We start from the raw sequence: 19,993 nt of genomic DNA on the forward strand, positions 1-19,993 counted from the left end.
CTTTTTCCTTGCAAGTTCAAGAACCTCAACCATAAAATTCTAGGAAGTTGAAATTGAATTCGTAGACGCTACATTTTAAATTTTTTCCTGTAGACTTTTTGATAAAAAAGTCTGCTGAACCATCTCCCCAGTTTCGTTTTTTTACTTCAACTCTTGATTCTGCTCTTGAAGACCGTTCTCCCAAATTTTCGATACATTTCCAAGATTTAATTTTAGTAAACTCTTATTTCCAAACTAGGCAACGGTATTTTCTCATTCCGTTGTCTTCTTCAATGATTGTAACAGCTTTAGTAAGTTTTACATTAGAACTTGTTCACTTATTAACTTGTTCACACACAAAAAAAATCGTCTATTGAAAATAATGAATATGAACCTGAAATTAATTAAGACATTATTACGCTTTAGAGACAATTTCCATTCAACTTATCAACTTATTATGAAAAATTCTGAATAGAGTGCAATCAGTGACTTTATGACCCTGTAAACGCTTTAAGTTTTCTGAAAACTTACAACAACAATTGAAATAACGGGAAATTTTTTGTTTGCATTTCCAAGAAACAAAAATTTTACTCCCAAGATTGATGAAAAGTTCAAACTTGTTTCCATGTAGGTATCATATGGTAGTATTTCCATATGTAATATCAGCATTCTATGTGCGATTATTTATGGAATATTTAATTGAATCCTAGCCTCCACCGTATAAAATGCAGTTGTTATTTGTTAGCCTTAATTCATTTTATTAACTCTTTCGCGAGTAAGCGACCACATGTGGTCACTTTAAATCTCCACCCGAAAAGACCAAACGCTAAACCCCAATTATTTAATAATAATAAGACCAAAACCCAATATTATCTGACCACAATAATCCCCACCATGCCCAGTAATTAAAATATGAGCAGTTAAATGAAAGTTAATTTTCACCCGGGCCACGAAATATACACGCTCTTTCCGCATTTTTTTAAAACTCCGGAAATAGCATTATCTTTTCAATTAATTAATTTGACGAGATGAAATTTTATTTAATTGAAGTTAGAAAATTACTCTTTATGTTCTGCTACTTATATTTTAATTGTATTGAAATTTTTTTGAGTAATGGCCTTATTTAACAAATTCATCAGCTGAGAATTACTCCTTCAATATGCAACATTTAGGAAACTACACACGAGTATATATATCTTATGAGTCTTCATAATTTTTCATACAGGTTTCAGAAACTTGACTTTATTTATATTTGTAAAGCTTCTCCGCGAAAGAGTCAACAATTGAATTCATTTCGTTGGCAAGTTAACGGCATATGTTAAAAGCATGCTAAGACAAAAGTAAACAGTCTCTGGGTGTTATACGTGTCATAAATTCACCGCACCTCGCGATTATTAATAATATTACTGCCTTTCTTTCTCATTTAACGCTATTTTCACGATATTTCACTGTTTTCGAACAGCATTCCCAACTTTCATCTGTGCACATTTTTCAATATAAGCATCTGTGTGGGTAGGACATTTTTTTAAATATACATAGTATATATATGGTTCAATTAAGATTATTTTATCACCCAATGTAAATAAGCACAAATCACCTTCCATTCCCACCTGACCATTACTCCTACCAAAGGAGTAAAATAGTCTCCATATGGACTGGTCATTACCTCAGCACTGCAATAGAGCGTCGAGTTACTGTCATTCGCCTGTAATCATCGTGGACTCATTCATACCGTCTCATTTTAACCTATATTATAATTATGGACTATATCGTGTTAATGGCTTTTATATAATAATTCTGTTCGATAGCTTACATGTGCAGCGGCGTAGTATGTAGTCTTTTCAGATTTTAGCCTATGAATAGGAAACATAACTAAAGTAATTATATGTAATTGGGATAACTTGTGAGTTTGAGTTCATTATATTTTCTCGGTTCAATAGGTCTGATTGACCTGATTTTCTACTGGCATAATGTGACAGAATATGCCATAAAATAATTAGAGCAACGAAATCATCTAAACAGTGTTCCATGCCTCAATTAAGTGTTCATTTTGCTATACCGCTGTATATTTTATCATTAATAAAATTTATTTAAAAAAAAAGTAAGCGTTTGGTTGATCCGTAAATTCGATGGAAGCTGTGATATGATTTTTGAAATAAGAATACTTGTTGCACTATAGTTCGAGAAGACATGTTAAAAATATTGTGATTGTTCAAATAAGTATCACGCTTAAATTTGGGGAATAAAGTTTCATCACAACCCAATGGAAATTAATACACGATACGCATGTTCAGTGTAACATAGCAATACAGCACTATAGAATTACAATCTAACACGGAATACACAACAATTCCATTGAAGAGCCAATGGTTTCCAAGCACGTTTATCTTTAGGTCGATATTAAATGAAGTAAACGTACCCATCGACCTCAAAGTGAACCCCCCCAGTGACTAAATCACTACATGGAGCACCTGAGGGACCTTCTTATATAATATAGATCTTCCGCGAGCACGACAATTTGTCAGGGTGATACGGCTGTCTTTCATACCGCTAAAGTTCCCATGTTTCTCCCCCTAACGGGCTTCTGTTACGACTTCGGCTTCTGTTACGAAGCATGTTACGACTTTAACATGCTTCGGTTACTACAATGATTGCCATCTCTTACTCCAGTAAAGGGCTTTGTTATGCCAGTAACGGTTGCAGCCGTTGTCGACAAGTGGCATGTGTCAGTCAGCAATGACCTGAACATGGACGAGCGAGGTTGTTGAGATCCGCCCACAACATTCGCGATCTAAAACACCGGGATCATATAATTGAGATAATTGCCACTCCATCTTTATTTGACTACAGCCATTGCTGCGTTGGTTAATCCACCACTAAAGGCAAACTACAAGAGTCAAGCAGGGGAAACGCTCGTATCCATGTGCCATTCCTGAGCGATGGATCCGTCATCATGGAAGTATTTCATAAGCTGCAATATTCCCAATGTGCATGAGCATATGACACGCTAACTCCATCATATCATATCAAATATTAAGTTCGGCATGCGTAATTTTCATAGCCCAGCCCAGTGTATAACAATATTAGAGAAACCTTACTGTTTCCAGACATTAATTAGGCGATAGCACAGCGAGCGAGGAAATCGCTTGCTGTATTTAATGAATTAATCGCTTACTTAATTATCGGGAGGAAAAATACATGATAATTATAACGAATTTCAATAAACTGAAAATAAAAGTTCGAATGCGAATAAGGTCTGCTCTGTTACCACCAAGCTAATAAAGTTGATGTTTTCCCGGGTAATCCATCTTTTTCGAGAGACATTTCTATTTCCAGTTAAAAATTTATTTCTCGGTTTTCTAGATGTTCTGAAAAAATAGGGTTACAATGAATTGTGAACTAGCGATAAGCACAAACGTTTCACAATAACACAATTCGAATAAAAAAAGTGGAATATTCACAGCATTCACAATTACCTAATAGAACCACGGAATTAGAACGAATATGACTACCACTGTTGGAACAAAACTAAAACAACCTCATTCCTCAACATTAGATTCATGAATAAAAATAAATTTTTACAAAGAATGTGTAGCATGGTCAAAAGCATAGCCTGGATCCTTGCCCAATAAGCAGAAAACTTTTTCTCTTCTACAGCCGGCGTGGTTATAGAAATGTCAGTTTGTCGAGTATACTCTAATTATTCACCTATATTATTCGATACGTGATTCAATGAATGCGCTTTAGCTGGCTTCTCATTTATATCACATCACACGATTTTTTTGACTTCGCATTTAGGATATCACGCTTATGTATCGACGTATTGTTTACTCGCTCTACAAAATTTTTGATGAAGTGTATTCTAAGCGATGGTTTATATAATGGCTACTTCTCGCATCATATGCGATGGAGGTTGGTTAAAAATTGTTCCATTGTCAAGTCAGATATCATTGCTGCTCAGATGTAGGCAATGAATTTCGGATCCTAGAAAAAATCTCTTTTTAATTTGCGAGCCAAATTATTTCTCATTACTAATGAAAATTACTAAATTATCTTTCATGGTTAACATTGCTTAATATTTTTATATCGTTCTTTACAAAAACGATTTGGAAAAGCCTGAATTTTTCAGTTGATGTATTTTTAATATAGCAATTGTGTTGCGGCTATTTCAGTCTCACATTTATTTCATTCCTTATAGATAGTATGGGCACACAATTATCTGTCTCTATAGCATTCACAAATATGTCACGGTGAAACCATCCACTGCATGTGCAGAAAATGTTTTATTTCACTATGTAAAACAAATATCTCACCGATGTAAAGCATATTGAATACTTGCTAGCCAAAACTACTGCACCTACACATTATTACTCTGATAAATACGCATGATCATATCAATAACTAAAATTAGCCTTGTCAAATTATGCCAAAAGCCCTTCCACATGGCGTATGCAGGCATGTCATTATGTCTTAGACATATCGTATAAATAATATTTGTTTAGCATAACACATTGACCATCTCGCGTCAGGACAATGCTCAGGAAATCTGCTAGAGAATAACAGATAATAGTCTTCGTCAATAATAAATTCGTAACTTATCGTTCACTTCTGCTCCATACGTTAAGCCGCTCGCATAAATTTTTCTCAATACCGGGTTCCCGGACTCGGGTAGCAGATATCATATAAAAATAAATGACAGTCTCGTGTTAAGCAATGTCGGGCATTGCGTAATTATAAAGTCATACTTTATTAGCATTTCAAATCTTGCATGCATTCTATCCCTATTTACCGTTCTTGGTAGATTTGTTCACTGTAGTCCAAATATAACTCCACCTTGATATAAAAGTTTACATTTTCACATCTCTTATATGTGTAATCCTACAGCAGTTTGACTCCTTTATTAGACGACCATCTTGGCAATCCACATGTCTTCAATATTTTATGAATTTCCTCGTTCATTCGGTCCTTATCTCCACTCTCTTACTAACTTGACATGACACAGGGAAAAAGACCTCATTCATCCTATCCATCTTAATCATCCATGTCGCTTCACTTCTCCTCTCCCTGGAATTCTCGCTCTGGGGGCCCCCAGGGAGAAAAAATAAGAATTGCGAGTAATTTCTCTGCAAGCGAGGGCGGTAAAGTGAAAGGACATCTGAGGATTTCTGCAGGTCGGTGGAGATTAGCGCCGATAACTCGACTGTGCGACTTTGAGAGCGACAAACCTTGGAGTAATTAATACGAAATCAAATAAAAATCACCGGAAATATCACTTTTAATCGTGAAGTTCTTCGTTTGTGTGAGATATTTAGTTAAAGTCAAGTGTTCAGCTTAGGAAGAATAAGCTACATGCGTGAACATCATTATAATTAAAGCGTGAAAGAATGACAGAAATTTTCCTTCTCTGCAAGAGCCTCATTTTCACCGGTGTATATCAAAAACCTATTTAGCCAGAATTCGTAAAAATATTCTAAAAACTATAGTTGAAATAACGTTGACAATCATGATCATACATAATTTTTCTACAAAGAGGAATGATTAACTTCTAAAACCATTGCATAGTAGGCTGTTAAAACGATTAATGATTTTAGACATTACTTAATAGACGACACTAGTTTGAGGTGGATTTAAAGTCGTTCGACGAGTAAACTACGATAGAGAATTCCTAAAAATGACAATCGAATTCAGTCGTTTATGTCATCAGTTGAGCGCGATTGCAAACTTTCGAAATAGCAGAATAGAAAAACGACTAAGCAACTTATATTTATTTTACTACTAGATTCTTCGACCTTTTTATCATAGGCCATGAAAAAAATTATAAAAAAATCATGATTTCATATGGCTAAATCTGTCATGCGAATTTTCTAAAAATCGAAACATGATGAATATTCTCGGTGCAAGAATATTGTTCCGCTCGAATTGAACTTTAACACAATTAGTAGGTCTACATGTATATAATAATATCTCAGCATTATTTAATATTAACCTATAAATTCCAATATAAACTTGTCGTTTGGCGCTCATTTACTCATTTTATTCAGGATTTTTAGAGCAATTTCATCTGGATCAAGAGGGTAACGAACAATACCTTACAACATGAGAATTTATCGACGTAGAGATGACCGAAGAACTACAACACGAGAATGATAAACAAAAGATCAACTCTGTATTTTATTTTAACCCGAAGTGGTCATTTCGGAGTAATTCAGCGAGTGGCATTTGTGCAAAATCATAATTAGTTTAAGGCAAGCGATAGTGAACAGTTACGAAAATTTATGCAGTAAAGTGTACGAAGGAGTTGCCATTTTGCTAGGCATAATTATTCTTATAGTTCTATAAAGTTTTCACATTTTTTCGTTTACTGTACCGGTACTCGAAAACATGCTAATGTTTTTCACCTACATAGCATGAAAAAAAACTAGAAAATTGCTTCAGCTTATGATAACAAATTTTAATTAATTCGAATATTTCTAAACGACACTGCAAAGCTCAGCATCGTATAGTTTTTCGGTGATATTAAACGAAAATGCATCTCTAGCGAAAAGATTTGTTGCTTCTCGGAAAATTTAGTGGTGTGAAATAAAACACTTTTCATAGTTACCCATCGAATGCCGTCGAAGGATTATACCAACACTGAGATCCTGCACCATCTCAATGGACAGCGATGACTGCACTTCTACGCTATTCCTACGAAGCGTTGCGTGCTTACGGCCGCATCTATGGGTATTGGACAGAATGACTACAGCACTACGCTATTCTTACGAAGCATTTCTTGACTAGGGCAGGAGAACCGAGTATAAGGCGGGAATAACTGCTGTGTAACGCTATTCTTACGAAGTGTTTCTTGCATAAGGCAGGAGCACCGAGTATACTGCGGCGAAACTGCTATGTAACGCTATTCCTACGAAGAATTTCTTGACTAGGGCAGGAGCACCGAGTATGAGGCGGCGATAACTGCTGTGTAACGCTATTCTTACGAAGCGTTTCTTGACTAGGGTAAGAGCTACGAGTATTGGGGGTAATCTCGCATGACCGTGTTTTCCCACAGGCATCATCTGAATAATCTACCGCTTTTGAAGGATGCTTATGGCTTTTTGATTTACCCTGAGGAGTGTAGCACTCCAAAACGATCATGAGAAGATCCCTAGGCAAATAAAGACCGATTAGGACGGAAAAAAATATTTCGGCCGAGTGGTCACGGAACTCTTGAAAATTGAAATAAATGAGAGTTTTCCAGTCAGATCGGCGAAGAGATCTAGTCGAAAAATAAAATTTCACTATATGTATAGGAACTTCTAGTCGCAGTTCTTAGATATTGCTTCTATCTTATTGCAACTTGAAATAAATGTTTTAATATCGATTATAAATGTAATACATAGCTTCCATAATCGAAATTCTGTTACGAGCAGTTCTGCTGATTTTACGCCTTTTTTACGCGTTGCGTACAATATCGTAGCGTTTGGAGAAGTGATCAGAACATTTCAAACATGCTAATATTTTTTAAATATCCAGTCAAATATACAGCTGACAAACGATGGTCCAGGTAGCTGTCGCGCGGAATTTTCGTCCATTTTTAAACTATTCTAGCCCGTGAAAAATTCTAAATTAATTCATTTTACTAATCTATGGCGGGCGCATAAATATTTTTATAAGAAATGTGAATTTCTAAAACGAAATTTCAATTATTCACTCAAAAAATGACAGCATGTGCATGTCTTAAATTAGCACATTCAAGGTGCTTGTAATTGGGCCACGTTTTCCACACTTTCAGCCGCCAGCCATTATTGCCTCCACCGGCAGTTATTACAATAGTTACAATACTTCCTACACCACTAGTCAATACTTGTCACTCAGCCCTCCACCCCACTATCTCCTGCTCAGCGCCCTCCACCCCACTATCTCCTACTCAGCCCCCTCCACCCCACTATCTCCTGCTCAGCCCCCTCACTCCACCCTACTATCTCCTGCTCAGCCCCCTCCACCCCACTATCTCCTGCTCAGCCCCCTCCACCCCACTATCTCCTGCTCAGCCCCCTCCACCCCACTATCTCCTGCTCAGCCCCCTCCACCCTACTATCTCCTGCTCATCCCCCTCCACCCTACTATCTCCATAGTGGGGTGGACTTCACCCTCACTAACTTCAGCCCCCACCTCTCACTTACTGAAGTTAGTGCTCCTAATGAGCAGTGTAGTCTCCGTGGTTATCAGGTCTTTCTTCTTTCACAGGCAAGAATCCTTCTAATTTGACCTCAAGTCATTTCGCCAGCTCAAAGATGTCAAGTTGTACTACTGAGATCTCTTAAAGTTCCCTAAGCCGAGCAACTTTGTAGAAAAAATTCACTTTACAACTTGGAATGAAGAAACGGTCATTTTACTGGAATATAAGACTTTTTTCTGTTTAACTACAGACATGAGCACGATGTTTTCCCCGACTAAAGAGTGATAAGATATATTTTGTACAAATTGACTCAATATAATACTTGTATTTACTCGAGAATGAGGCAATATTGAATTTGACGTTGAAAATGCACTCGTAAGTGATTAATTTCGCCTTTAAGCAGCAATGGAAGTAAATTTGCTTCATGAATTCAAGTTGATCATTAATTTACAGTCCCGAGCAAACCATTACAAAAACAAAGACGATAATGATAATTAATAGAAGGTAAATATTTTTCTGATATCGATAATTTTTTCGGAAACCAATCGTTAATCCTTTTGAAAAGTGCGTCTGTTTTGTGGGGATAACTCAGAATCAAATTTTCTACAAACGTATAATACAACTGAAGACACAAAATCTTCCAATTTCTGATTTATATCATAGATCTTAACGTATCAAAACAAATGACTCTACATATTGAATTGAAGAACATAGCATAGCAATGTTCTTGAATACGAATCAGTTCAGAGAGAAAATACCCAAAGACTATCGTATACGAAACTCTCACACGAAGCCTTTGAGTATTGGCGCTTCCGCAAAGCGAGTTAGTGCAATTGATGTAGCAGAGCTTTTTGCTCTTGCCCCTTTATATGAATACGGGCCATATCGCCCCATTCTTCAGACCCCTGTTATGAAGGGTGTATTCGGTATCAACGCTATTGCAAGTCCCCTTCCCAATTCCATAAGAATCTTTCATATCCCGAATTCTTTCAGATAGAAGGGAAACGAAAGCGACGGGAGCGGCCAGCAACCTAGCTGAGGTGCAGTTGGCGTTCCAGAGATATACGTTTTGGAAAGGTTTATTTGAAGAATATATTAACATGTTGAAAATAAAATACTTAAAAATTTTTTTTAAAAACCACGTTTTTCGTGTGGACTAAAAAGTAGAAAATAAATTATGGTTCGTCCCAAAAAAACGTGTGTCGGGCAGTTTTATGATTAAAGCGAAAAGCACACAACACACGAATTTTGGAAATTTGATGGTGAACGTACAGCCCGACCCACAGAAGTGGGCTAATTTTCGTTGTCAATGTTAACAACAAACAAACAAACAAACAAATAAACAAACAAACGCGAAGCTAAGCTAAGAAAAACGTGTTAAATACTGACGAAATTGTTTCTAAGCGAACGGGTTCCACGGGATAATTTCATTAATATTGTCCTAATGAAGATTTGCGTTCTATCTATATAACTTAAATTTTATGAAAACACAATTTCAAATTAGAAGGCGACACCAATCGGCTTTCATTTGCAGGTTATTACGTGATATAAATTTATATTTACGATGAATAATTATATTTTTACAACAATTTAATTTTACAGTGATTGATAAAAGTAGATTTTTCTGTTACCCGATATGAAAACTCGATAAACAGAAAAATTTAATAGCAGTATTTATACCGCCCTCTGTCTCAAAGTATTAAAATGATCAACATTCATGCTTCTCATGTGGATATTGCAATGGGAACTACCAAAAATTCCTCACAGGCAATTTTAATAGAAAATCACCCTCAATAACTTTACTCCAGTCTTCCTTCGCCTTCTGCATAATTATTGAGAAATGTCTCTAATGAATGATGGTGATTGCAGGAAATGATTCCCATTATTTCGAAATTGCTAGTGAATATTATTGCACATAACGTAGCCATGCTGCCTTATAGTGCCTATAACTGTACGATTCTTTAAAATTATTTTTCTTCTATGTTTGCAGAAATTTGAAAACTGTGTCAGTGCGCTCGATTTACATCTGAGAGGAAATATGCATGCAATGTTTCCTAATCCAGTGTTATACAACGTCGATAATATGCCAACAATCATAGCGTCATCGAAACGTTGATAGTAACAATGAAAACAGTACTATTTGATAGCAATATTTTGCTGTGTGATTTTGAGGTTTTATGGAAAACTTTAAATATGTTTGCATAAAATCTTACAAACAATATAATTAAATAATCTGTTATCAGCAAACATTATCTGGGATCGTTGCAGTTGCGGAATGGAAATAAATTATTCAATCTCGGAGGATGTCTTACGAGAGATTCACTGTCTGAGATCAACGAGTCGACTGATATTATCCCATTCTGTAGGACGTTTCTCCCACAACCTTCTGGCTTGCAGTAAATAATAGACTATGTTTGGGCCAAAACAAGCCCAGTATCCAACCTGGAATATTGTGTGTGGATACAACTTTGTATTGGCTCATGAATTTCATTTGTGAATGCAGAGCTAGACACATCCATATGCAGAGTCAGTAGAATTATGCTCGTGTCGTCTACATCACGAAATTCTGGAGACTCAAACTGAATTCGTAACAATTATGGATTGTAATTCTATTACTGAATAATCATTGCCCGATTACAAGTTTTTATTAAATTTTCCTATTAAAAAGTCCATAACAAACCAGAAAAACTACGGTATACTCGTTTATTATTGCGGTTTATTTATCAAGATTCCCTCCATTGGTACACAACTTCGCTTCCTATAACGTCGTGAAATTTCTGTTATAGCGCCCGCATGTATATAGAGTATTCCGTACTATACTTCCTACGAGTAAGTTACTTCGCTCTAGAACTAATGACTATAGTTAGTATTGACTCGACTCTAGTACGTTCATGACCTAGAACTACAGTTCTCCTTGTAAGTATTCCGTAAATAGTTTCTTTATTAGTAAGACTTTCACATATGAATATATTCCCATTACGTTACCGTTTCCATGTTTTATAGTAGTGTTATTTTGTTCCAGGATGTTTCGTTCTTGTTGAATAAAACTCTTGATGAGTTAGCTCGGCTTTCGCTTACAACACATAAAGTAAAATGTACCGTGATGAATGACAATGTATCCTGTGCATTGAACTCGTAATTAAGTCGCTCGTAATTAAGTCAATGACTTCCACTCGACTCCTCGCAACATCTTAATTAGTCAGTTAGATTTTATGTAGGTCGGATGCGAACCTCAGTTTACAAACAAGTCTATAACAGTTTACATATTATTTATAGGTGAGTCTGTTAAGCGTCAATTTGTTGAACTCAGCCTTCAGTGTGTTTTCGCCGATGTGGTTTGTCGGTATATAGGCTTGAGATGCGTTAGATGTGTGTTGGCAATCAGGGAAAAGGGTTTAAAAAATAATCAAATAATAATTGTAATATAATAACAATAATAATAATAATAATAATAATAATAATAATAATAATAATAAATAATAATAAAATAATAATTGATTGCTCCATGGGGTTGATGAAGGATTATGTATTCGTAAAAATATTCAAGAATTTAATACATCTGAAAACCACCTTGCTGAATGGAAGAATTAAAAATTTTCAGATTGTTATCCAGCCAAAATGACTATCCTGACTAATGCTACAGCGGCCGTTTTGATTTTGTTTTGTAATCTCAAAATTCTGATTGTGAAGGAAGACTTGCTAGCTCTCAAGTTCCCGTTAACTTAACGTAGCGCGGGCCTGAAACCCAGCCTCACTATCCTTGCTTCAAGTGTTTTTAACGCGTTTTCTTATTTATGGAAAAAATGCACTATTGTGCTCGTCATATCCGTCTGTCTGTCTGTCCGTCCGTGACTTCACGTTTTCGTCGACGAGAAAATGCGCTCTTTGTCACTCACTGCAGTGAGTACTGAGTTATATTTTTCAAGTCTTCATGCGCGGATCGCATCTGCTCCAGAGTTTTCCCAGTCCTCCCCTCTTTGGTAGCACCGGAAAGGCGCAAAACAAACTTGTGAACTTTGCATCGTATATATGTGTCTCGACTTGTCATGCAATGCAGGAAGATATTTATATTGTAAATTGGTGTGTGACAATTTGCATATGTATGTGAAATCCATTCAACTTATCGCAACTACTTTGATGTTGTGCAACGTTTGATCTTGTCTTAAATTCTTTATCTGATGCGGTTAGGCGTTGAATTTATTCAGTATTATATTGCTCGTAAGGTACCTATGCTTGTTTACCTTCGTTCACCCAATCGCACCTATAATCAGTCTTCTCGCTGTTTCTCTCTACCCTACAGGAAAATGACATTGGAACAATGTTTAGTGCTAGCCTATTTAGTTCAAACAACGTTCTGCACAAACATTTTTATTAACTTTATATGCATGGTGCATGGGTATATGACACGGCACCTGTAACCTGGTAGTCTGTGTACCAGGGGTGTTGGGGGTATGCAAATTTTTGGTGTCGCTGACCACGTCATTCGAGACTTGTCTTTGGTTATTTTAACAAATGATAAGTAACACACCTATGATCTGTTTTTACTGCAGCAATACAATTAATATACCTCCCAGTCATCCTTCAACCATTGAGATTATTTTTTTGCTCAAGTTTTGCTCCAGTATCTCAGGATATACATTTGCAAATTTCCCTATAAACATAAATATTCTTTAACGCATCTCTATAGGGTACCGAGGAGAGCATGAAAACGTTCTCATCAAAGCCGTGACAACACTTGTTAAATTTGAACCATGGATTTCCTTAAAATATACAAAAATCAGCGTGGCCAAAAGTAAGCAACATTGCAGGGAATGAATATATGAGAGGGCTGCAATATACCTCAACATAATTTGTTCTCTTGACAGTAATGCATACACAATGTGTGGACGAATTATATTTCATATGTTTCGTAGTACTGCTTCCTGTTATGTCTGTAACTCTGAATTGAACTTGTGTTCAATTGGATATATACATGGGAGACTCTATATATATATGGGACACTTCAAGTGGGATCATGTGTTTTTAAGTACATGGGATCATGCGTTTTCAAGTACATGTGATCATGTACTTTAGGCGTTGTGGTACCCAAACTTTCATTCATGCTTCCATTTCAGGATACCGCAGCAAATATATAAAACATTCTGCAAATGTTATCCTCTCTGAAATATAAATATTTATTTTATAACACTTAATAGTGAAGGAACTTTATTAATTTTATTTGAAACATTTTCATTTAGAATGACTTATGTAAAATTGCCTAAACATCGGTGGACTGGAAGGAGTAGCTCGACTTTATTAAGGGATTCTTCTCTTCAGGCACTGTAATAACAGCTTAAAATTATTTTATGTTAAAAACTATAGCAATAAATTCGCTTTTATTTTATTTCTTTTGTCATCCGATTCAGTTTGCTTTTTATTTATCACGAATGTTCATTACATGATTACACTAAGGCTTTGTTTACGTTGATACGACAATACTTTACCGGGTCAAAATATTTTTATTTGATTGCTTAAATGATTTTGAGATGCTTAAATTTTTTGAAATACTTAAATGAAATTTGTAGCAATTATGTACATTGTATATTTGTTCATGTGTAGATGAGGCTGCTTATGTCATTATTCAGAAGCACGCGGATATGTTTTTTTGTGTGTCTGCATCAGTGTCCGCGTCAGCGTTTCTATGGTTACTTGAATAAATTGGGCGAGCCACGGCAAATGTTATGATGAACTCTATTTAATAGTTGATTGAAGAATAGTTGATAGCGTTAGGTAACATTAATCAAGCAATAACCTTACTTTTAAGTAAATTAGATCATTATCTGAAGTTGATTTTTTGTGCACATATGACAAAAATAAAATATTTAGCACAGTTTTATTTAAGAATATAATTTGAAATCATTTTTGTTAATAATTTTAGACAATTTTTGCGCACCCAAAGGGTGGACTAGAAAATTTTGTGAAATTCTTATTAGCTGGATTTAAGTCGATATCTGAATTTACATGCTAAGATTATGGTCCATCATAGGAACATACTCAAATTCTCTGTCAACAATGACCAGTCGAAAATTATTCAGCGTGGAATAAGTTTCTAAGCATATGCAAGTGTTTCTTAATTTTCTTCTTATCCTCATGTCGCGGGTCAAAGCCGAGACAATTTTAGGCTTAAAGTCTCATGGCGCAGATGGAACCGGACCGGAAAATGTCGTTTTTAGATAATCCTGTTTCTTCGTGTCGTGTGAAGATGTAGTAGCTTGATTTTTAATAACTGAGCTGAATTAACAAACGAGCACTCAGTAACAAAATTTTCGATATTAATACATAATGTAAGTTACTCGTGGAACCAGATCCGTAAATTATGTATTATTTAACGAGGTGTTCGAAATGCAACGAGTGGCGAAGTGTATTTAGTTTCAATATTTAATAAAATACTGCTTGAAACAGAAATAAACTACTGGATTAACAAAACTATCGTACTTCAAAACTTTGGATTGATCATCTAGCATGTCCACTATAGTCTGGCAACGTGAAAAATCATAAAATAATTGCCTATATAGGACTTACATGTCGAAAAGTAAGGTACGGCTCCGTACGAGGTCTTAGAAACTGTTGGTGAAAAGTGAAATTTCGAGCCGAGTGAGAGTATAGAGAGCAAAAAAAGTAAAAGTATAACCAAGCTAAAATTTTTTTTTTGCTCATCCTGGAATTTTTTTCCCCACCTGCACAGCCTGTCGGCATCAAACGTAACCCATTACTCACGCTTGAACAAATGCATGAAACGTATTTGGATTAGCCTAAATCGGACAAAAAAATGAATAAGAATTATTTCATTATCTACTTTTTTATTTACTCATTATTCCACTATCAAATCTATTATTTTTATTATCAAATTATTTAAATCATAAAAGTTTTATTCGAATGACTGCTGGGAAATCTATTATACGAGGCAGATAATGTATGCAGGTCACGGCAAATATTTGATGAAATCAAATGGCATGGAACTTTTAAAATCAACTAAACCCGAGCTGAAGTGCAATCTACTATCTAATGTCTTTGATTTTAGCTTTAATGTTTCAGTAGTCCAGGTAGCAACTTGAGCACTTAGTTTATCCTCCGAGATGGCGCGCGTGGGAGACCTACAAAGCTAACTAGACTGTTTAAAAGTTCCTGTTTCATGAATGCAAAGCGAACGACGATAAATGATTTAGCCCTGTGAATTGGTAGACTTTCTTCAAAGAGTTTTAAAATAGGTTTCATAAAACTATTTTGATAATGAAAACCAGTTAAATGTTAATCCAAAATTTTCTAATAACATTCTCTACGTGTTGCAGACGCTTCAAGCAACATTTCCCTTCTCGGACACAATAAATCTCTAATATTTATATCTACCATTCCAAAATTTCCCATTACTCTTAACGCTGTTTTACTTGATATATTGGTGTACTATTTACACACACATTTATTGGTGCTTGCATAATTACCAACGTTATCCACTCATGAAATTGCATGAATTCATGATAAACGACAGCTCGAGCGTTTCGATAGCTAGATAAACATTCGCTTGCTGCACTTATTGGTACATTTATACCAAATTTATGCAGGCATATTTTTTCCTCCAGAGACGACTGTGACGACAGATTCGATCAAAGTGAACGCACTCTGACACGCCGCAAAAAAACTTCGGAGTTGCATGTTTAATGGTGCGTTAAGAATATGATAACAACTTTGCTTTAACTTCACAGCAGAGAGTTTTTGCTGCTATTTATGAACGTCGCCAATGGCGTTCTAGAGTAAGATTATCAGCGGGCTTGTACCCTGAACTACGTTGATACATATTATATTCTGATGGCTTGTGTATAATATTTCTACGATATTTTTCTTGTTACAAAGCCCCATTCTTTTTGAACAAACGTCAGTGGCTTACAAGTGTTACCTTATTTACAATTGAATTGACAGAAAAAAATTAGCACAATTTTTTAGTTCATTTACATTGATTGCACAACATGCAAGCTTTGAGCTTTCATATATTGGGGTCCAGATAATGCCTTTTGATTCTTTTAGCTTTTTTAGTTCTAAGCAGGCACTTTTTCCATGTTTTTTTTTTCGAGCAGGCACTTTGTTACGGAATATTCATAAATAATGGGCGATTCCTACATACTCAAACTCAACACGGGGGCATAAACAATGATTCCGTCGATAAATGTCAGTAATTAATCACTATGCAAGACAGATTGACACATATATTAATTATATGTGCGTCACACTCACGCCTCTCATGAACATGAGCATTATGCCTTAGATCCCGATCATCGGCCACCGGTTGTTCAAGGACGTATTTTTGGCGCAAAACTTTGCTTGCTCAACGTAGATGATTTTCTGACGGTATGTCAACGCGTACAGCATTCATAACATTCCAGCCGCCCCGACTGCGGTCTTGATTTTTGGTAGGGTCGCATCACAAATCCGTGATACGCCCTGTGGCAAGTGGGGTGGTTAAGTTCACCATTCAATTGCGGATGAATTGAATGGTACCGCAAACATCAATATGAAAGATGATGCACGAAAGTTTTTCCGAAGGACCGAAACGGAGTCAAAATATCGAACATTAAAATGTCACCATGATAAAAAAAAAACAATTTATTTGAACTGAATAACCAGCCATATTTTTTTAGTGCAGACATTGATGGTCGGCTTAATTAAATTAATTTGCTTATAGTAAGAAAAATCTCTGAATTACGCCTAAAGGCAAGAGTCTAGAAACATTCAAACTACAACATTCTTTTGCGCACTAATGCCTGTTACGAGAAACAGTGCAGTGTTCTTTTGCAAAATTCAAGTGTGCCATGTTAACCTCCATATTTCCTTCAACTTTTATTTGCAAGTCTACCGAACATTTTCATAGAGATTCGCTATACGGTTGACTTCCGAGGTTCCATCGTGTTAACCCAGCTTTAAAAGTTAAAAATTTTGCAAGTAAATTTGCATTATAACGTCATAATTCAAGAAATATCATCATCATTGACATTGCTTCTCGGAACATATTTTATTGCAATTCATATTGATGTATGAAGTCTGAAATTTTTTCCAATCGCAAGCGTCATACAAATCCAGTGGGAGATGGCCTAATTTACGCAGCTCTTTCTAAAGGCTTGAAGGCCATCTGGAGGCAATCAAATTAATGAAATTTTGATAGACTAACTTTTGACACTGGAAACTTCTGGTCCAGCCATTGACGATTCAGCAGCTGCGTCGTGCCCCGTATCTCTGGGGCTGTCGATGATGATTTTTTTTTCTTAAGCTCAGTACATGATTTGTAGAATCAGTGTCCGTAAAGACCAATGGACAATATTATTCCGCAGCAAATAAGCTTCTTCAGCAAATATACGTTTTGCTTATTTCCTTCTGATGTTCATTTTTCGTGACAGAATCGTAAAAAATTTAATGATGTACTTTACCTTAAAGTCAGTCATGGCGATTAATTAATGCTTTCCAATGGTTGTGATCCATTGTGTTAACATGGCGATTAATTAATGCTTTCCAATGGTTGTGTTCCATTGTGTGTTAAGGTAAGTGGGCAAAATATCACCTGGCTGAGAAATATCAGTTTAGGAAAAATTAAAAAAATATTTCTCTGCCATCACATTTCATTCACTTATGAATTGAATTTAAATTTTTTAACCCGTGTAACTCTGATTTTTCACCTCAATGTTTAGCTCTATATCATACTTCGAACTCTTACTTATATATCTCGCGTGTAAACAAGATATCTTAGCGATATTTCTCATTTATGGAGAAAAGGCGCTATATTGTGCTCGTCATGTCCGTCTGCCCGTCCGTGACTTCATGTTTTCGTCGCACGAGAAAATGCTCACTCACTGCAGTGAGTACTGATCTAATTTTTCATCTAATACTATACTAAACCAGCTTGAAATTCAATTTATATTGTCATGTTCCGTCTTAGGAAGTATAGATCAGAGTATAGGCTCAGAAGTTCCCAATGTCCAGAAATGTCAGCGGCAAGTGAAATTGTGAGAATCCCTCAATACCAAACTTTCAGAAATACCGACAAAATTTTTAGATTAATTTATAGGTTGCCATTAATTTACATGTAGTTCTATAGGAAGGCATAAATGAATGTAGCTAATTTCATTATAAAGAATAAGTGATTGATGCTGGATAGTAGACAATGACAAACTGGCCAAGCAATTTCACGTAAATAAGAATAACTCAAATGATGAGCTGAACAACTTGGCAGTCTTTTAATGTTTATCGAACGATACGCGTTGTTTACAAACAATTTTTGATGAACATATCCTATCGCACCCAGCCCCTACACCACCCGATATACCGTAAGAAATTTTTAAACCCTTCTTCCATAACGTAGTGTTATATAGATCGTGAGCATGTACTTGTACGTCATTCATCAGAAAGAATATTAGTTCTGCCAGATATTCAAGATTTATGGCGCGCACCAGTAACCTATTGTTCTCCCAAGATTACTATTGTGATAGGGATGTGGTTATTGACTGGATTACATCATGAGATCCATATTGTTATTTTTAAAGCATTGTTGTGCTTCTTTGTTTAGTTTCTTGGCCTGCTGATACATGATATTGGTGTCATGATACAGAGGTGTCTTTTTAAAGATTTAGTCAAAATGTCTCCATATGATAAATCCATTTTTTCTTACTTTAATTTCCGCGACCTTAGATGCTCAACTTGATAAAGATGATTAATAATTAATCAATCTAAAAATATTGCCAATAAATGCTCAACTTAGCGTTTTCAGTCGAGATGGCTGTCAAAGAGGAAGGACATTAAAAGTCAGTCGCCTGAGACTGGCTGAGTTGCGAAGTTACAACTGTTACAACTTGATTAAATAGGGATTTTTTTGGGAATATTTTTATATATATAGAGAGAGACGTTTCCTATCGTCTCATATCTTTTAAAGTTGGGTGAATCGGAGTAAGTGTAGGCCTCAAGGCAGTGTAGGCCTCAAGGCAGTGTAGGCCTCAAGGCAGTGTAGGACTCAAGGCAGTGTAGGCCTAATATAACGCCCACAGAACTGCGCACTCGAACATTTCCCCCAATTTGGCTACCAGCGTTCAACGTAAGACGTGCATCGGAGGCTTGTCAAATAACCGACCTTGTTGTCTTAACTTAATACGCTGAAGAAAACAACGCATACACTATAGACAATGTCTGCATTTATACTCCAGTGTATGCTCAACTCCAAAGAAAACATATGCTGGTAACTTACTGTTCTATATTAAAACTAAGCTATAACAGGACTATCCGGATATTGTCACCTTTTCCTCGTTGAATGAAGAGGATGTAGTATGTATATGAACCATTCAATACAATTCCCAAACTCGTATCGGGAATCTCAGACAGTAAGAAATTTTTAAATAAATCAAGGACATTATAGCTTGGGAATAATAATAATCGATGCCTCGTATCATATATAAAATTTTATTTTAACCTTGCAGGATTGAAATGCGATGCCATCGATCAAAGAGAGGCACATGGCTTAGCCACGAAATTTTCTTGGTCAAGTCTTGGAGTAAAAACCTTCATTTAACTACCCTCGCAATGTATAATTTCGTGCACGATGGATATAAATAAACTGCATCCATTACTATTTTTCCAGTAAACTTCCGTACCGTAATAGAAGAAACGCATTCAGCTTCTGTATTTAATTTTATGTTTCATCATATCGATGGTTGTATTAATATTTTAACACTGAGACTTCAATGTTATTATCCTATAGATTCCCTGCTTCCTAATGATGTCTTCTCGCAGTCCTAGCTGACTCTGCCTTGCGCGCTCACTTGGATCTCTTTAACCAAAAAATCGCTG

The 19,993-nt window shown here is 35.9% G+C and overlaps 1 protein-coding gene across 1 annotated transcript; it reads left to right on the top strand.

Moving 5' to 3' along the window:
• The first annotated feature begins 7,513 nt into the window (after positions 1 to 7,513).
• LOC108677884 (extensin-like) lies at positions 7,514 to 8,415 on the top strand. The gene is made up of 3 exons (XM_018166187.1): positions 7,514 to 7,522; positions 7,751 to 8,145; positions 8,388 to 8,415. The coding sequence occupies exons 1-3, from the start codon at positions 7,514 to 7,516 to the stop codon at positions 8,413 to 8,415; spliced, it is 432 nt and encodes a 143-aa protein (XP_018021676.1).
• Positions 8,416 to 19,993: the final 11,578 nt, after the last annotated feature.

The sequence above is a fragment of the Hyalella azteca genome, unplaced genomic scaffold (assembly GCF_000764305.2).
Source record: "Hyalella azteca isolate HAZT.00-mixed unplaced genomic scaffold, Hazt_2.0.2 contig7219, whole genome shotgun sequence".
Taxonomy (NCBI): Eukaryota; Metazoa; Arthropoda; class Malacostraca; order Amphipoda; family Hyalellidae; genus Hyalella; species Hyalella azteca.

Bases quoted from the DNA above. Each gene is read 5' to 3' on its own strand.
- LOC108677884 (XM_018166187.1), top strand. The intron at 8,146-8,387 runs GTTAGTGCTCCT...GTTTAACTACAG, and splicing joins CCCACCTCTCACTTACTGAA to ACATGAGCACGATGTTTTCC.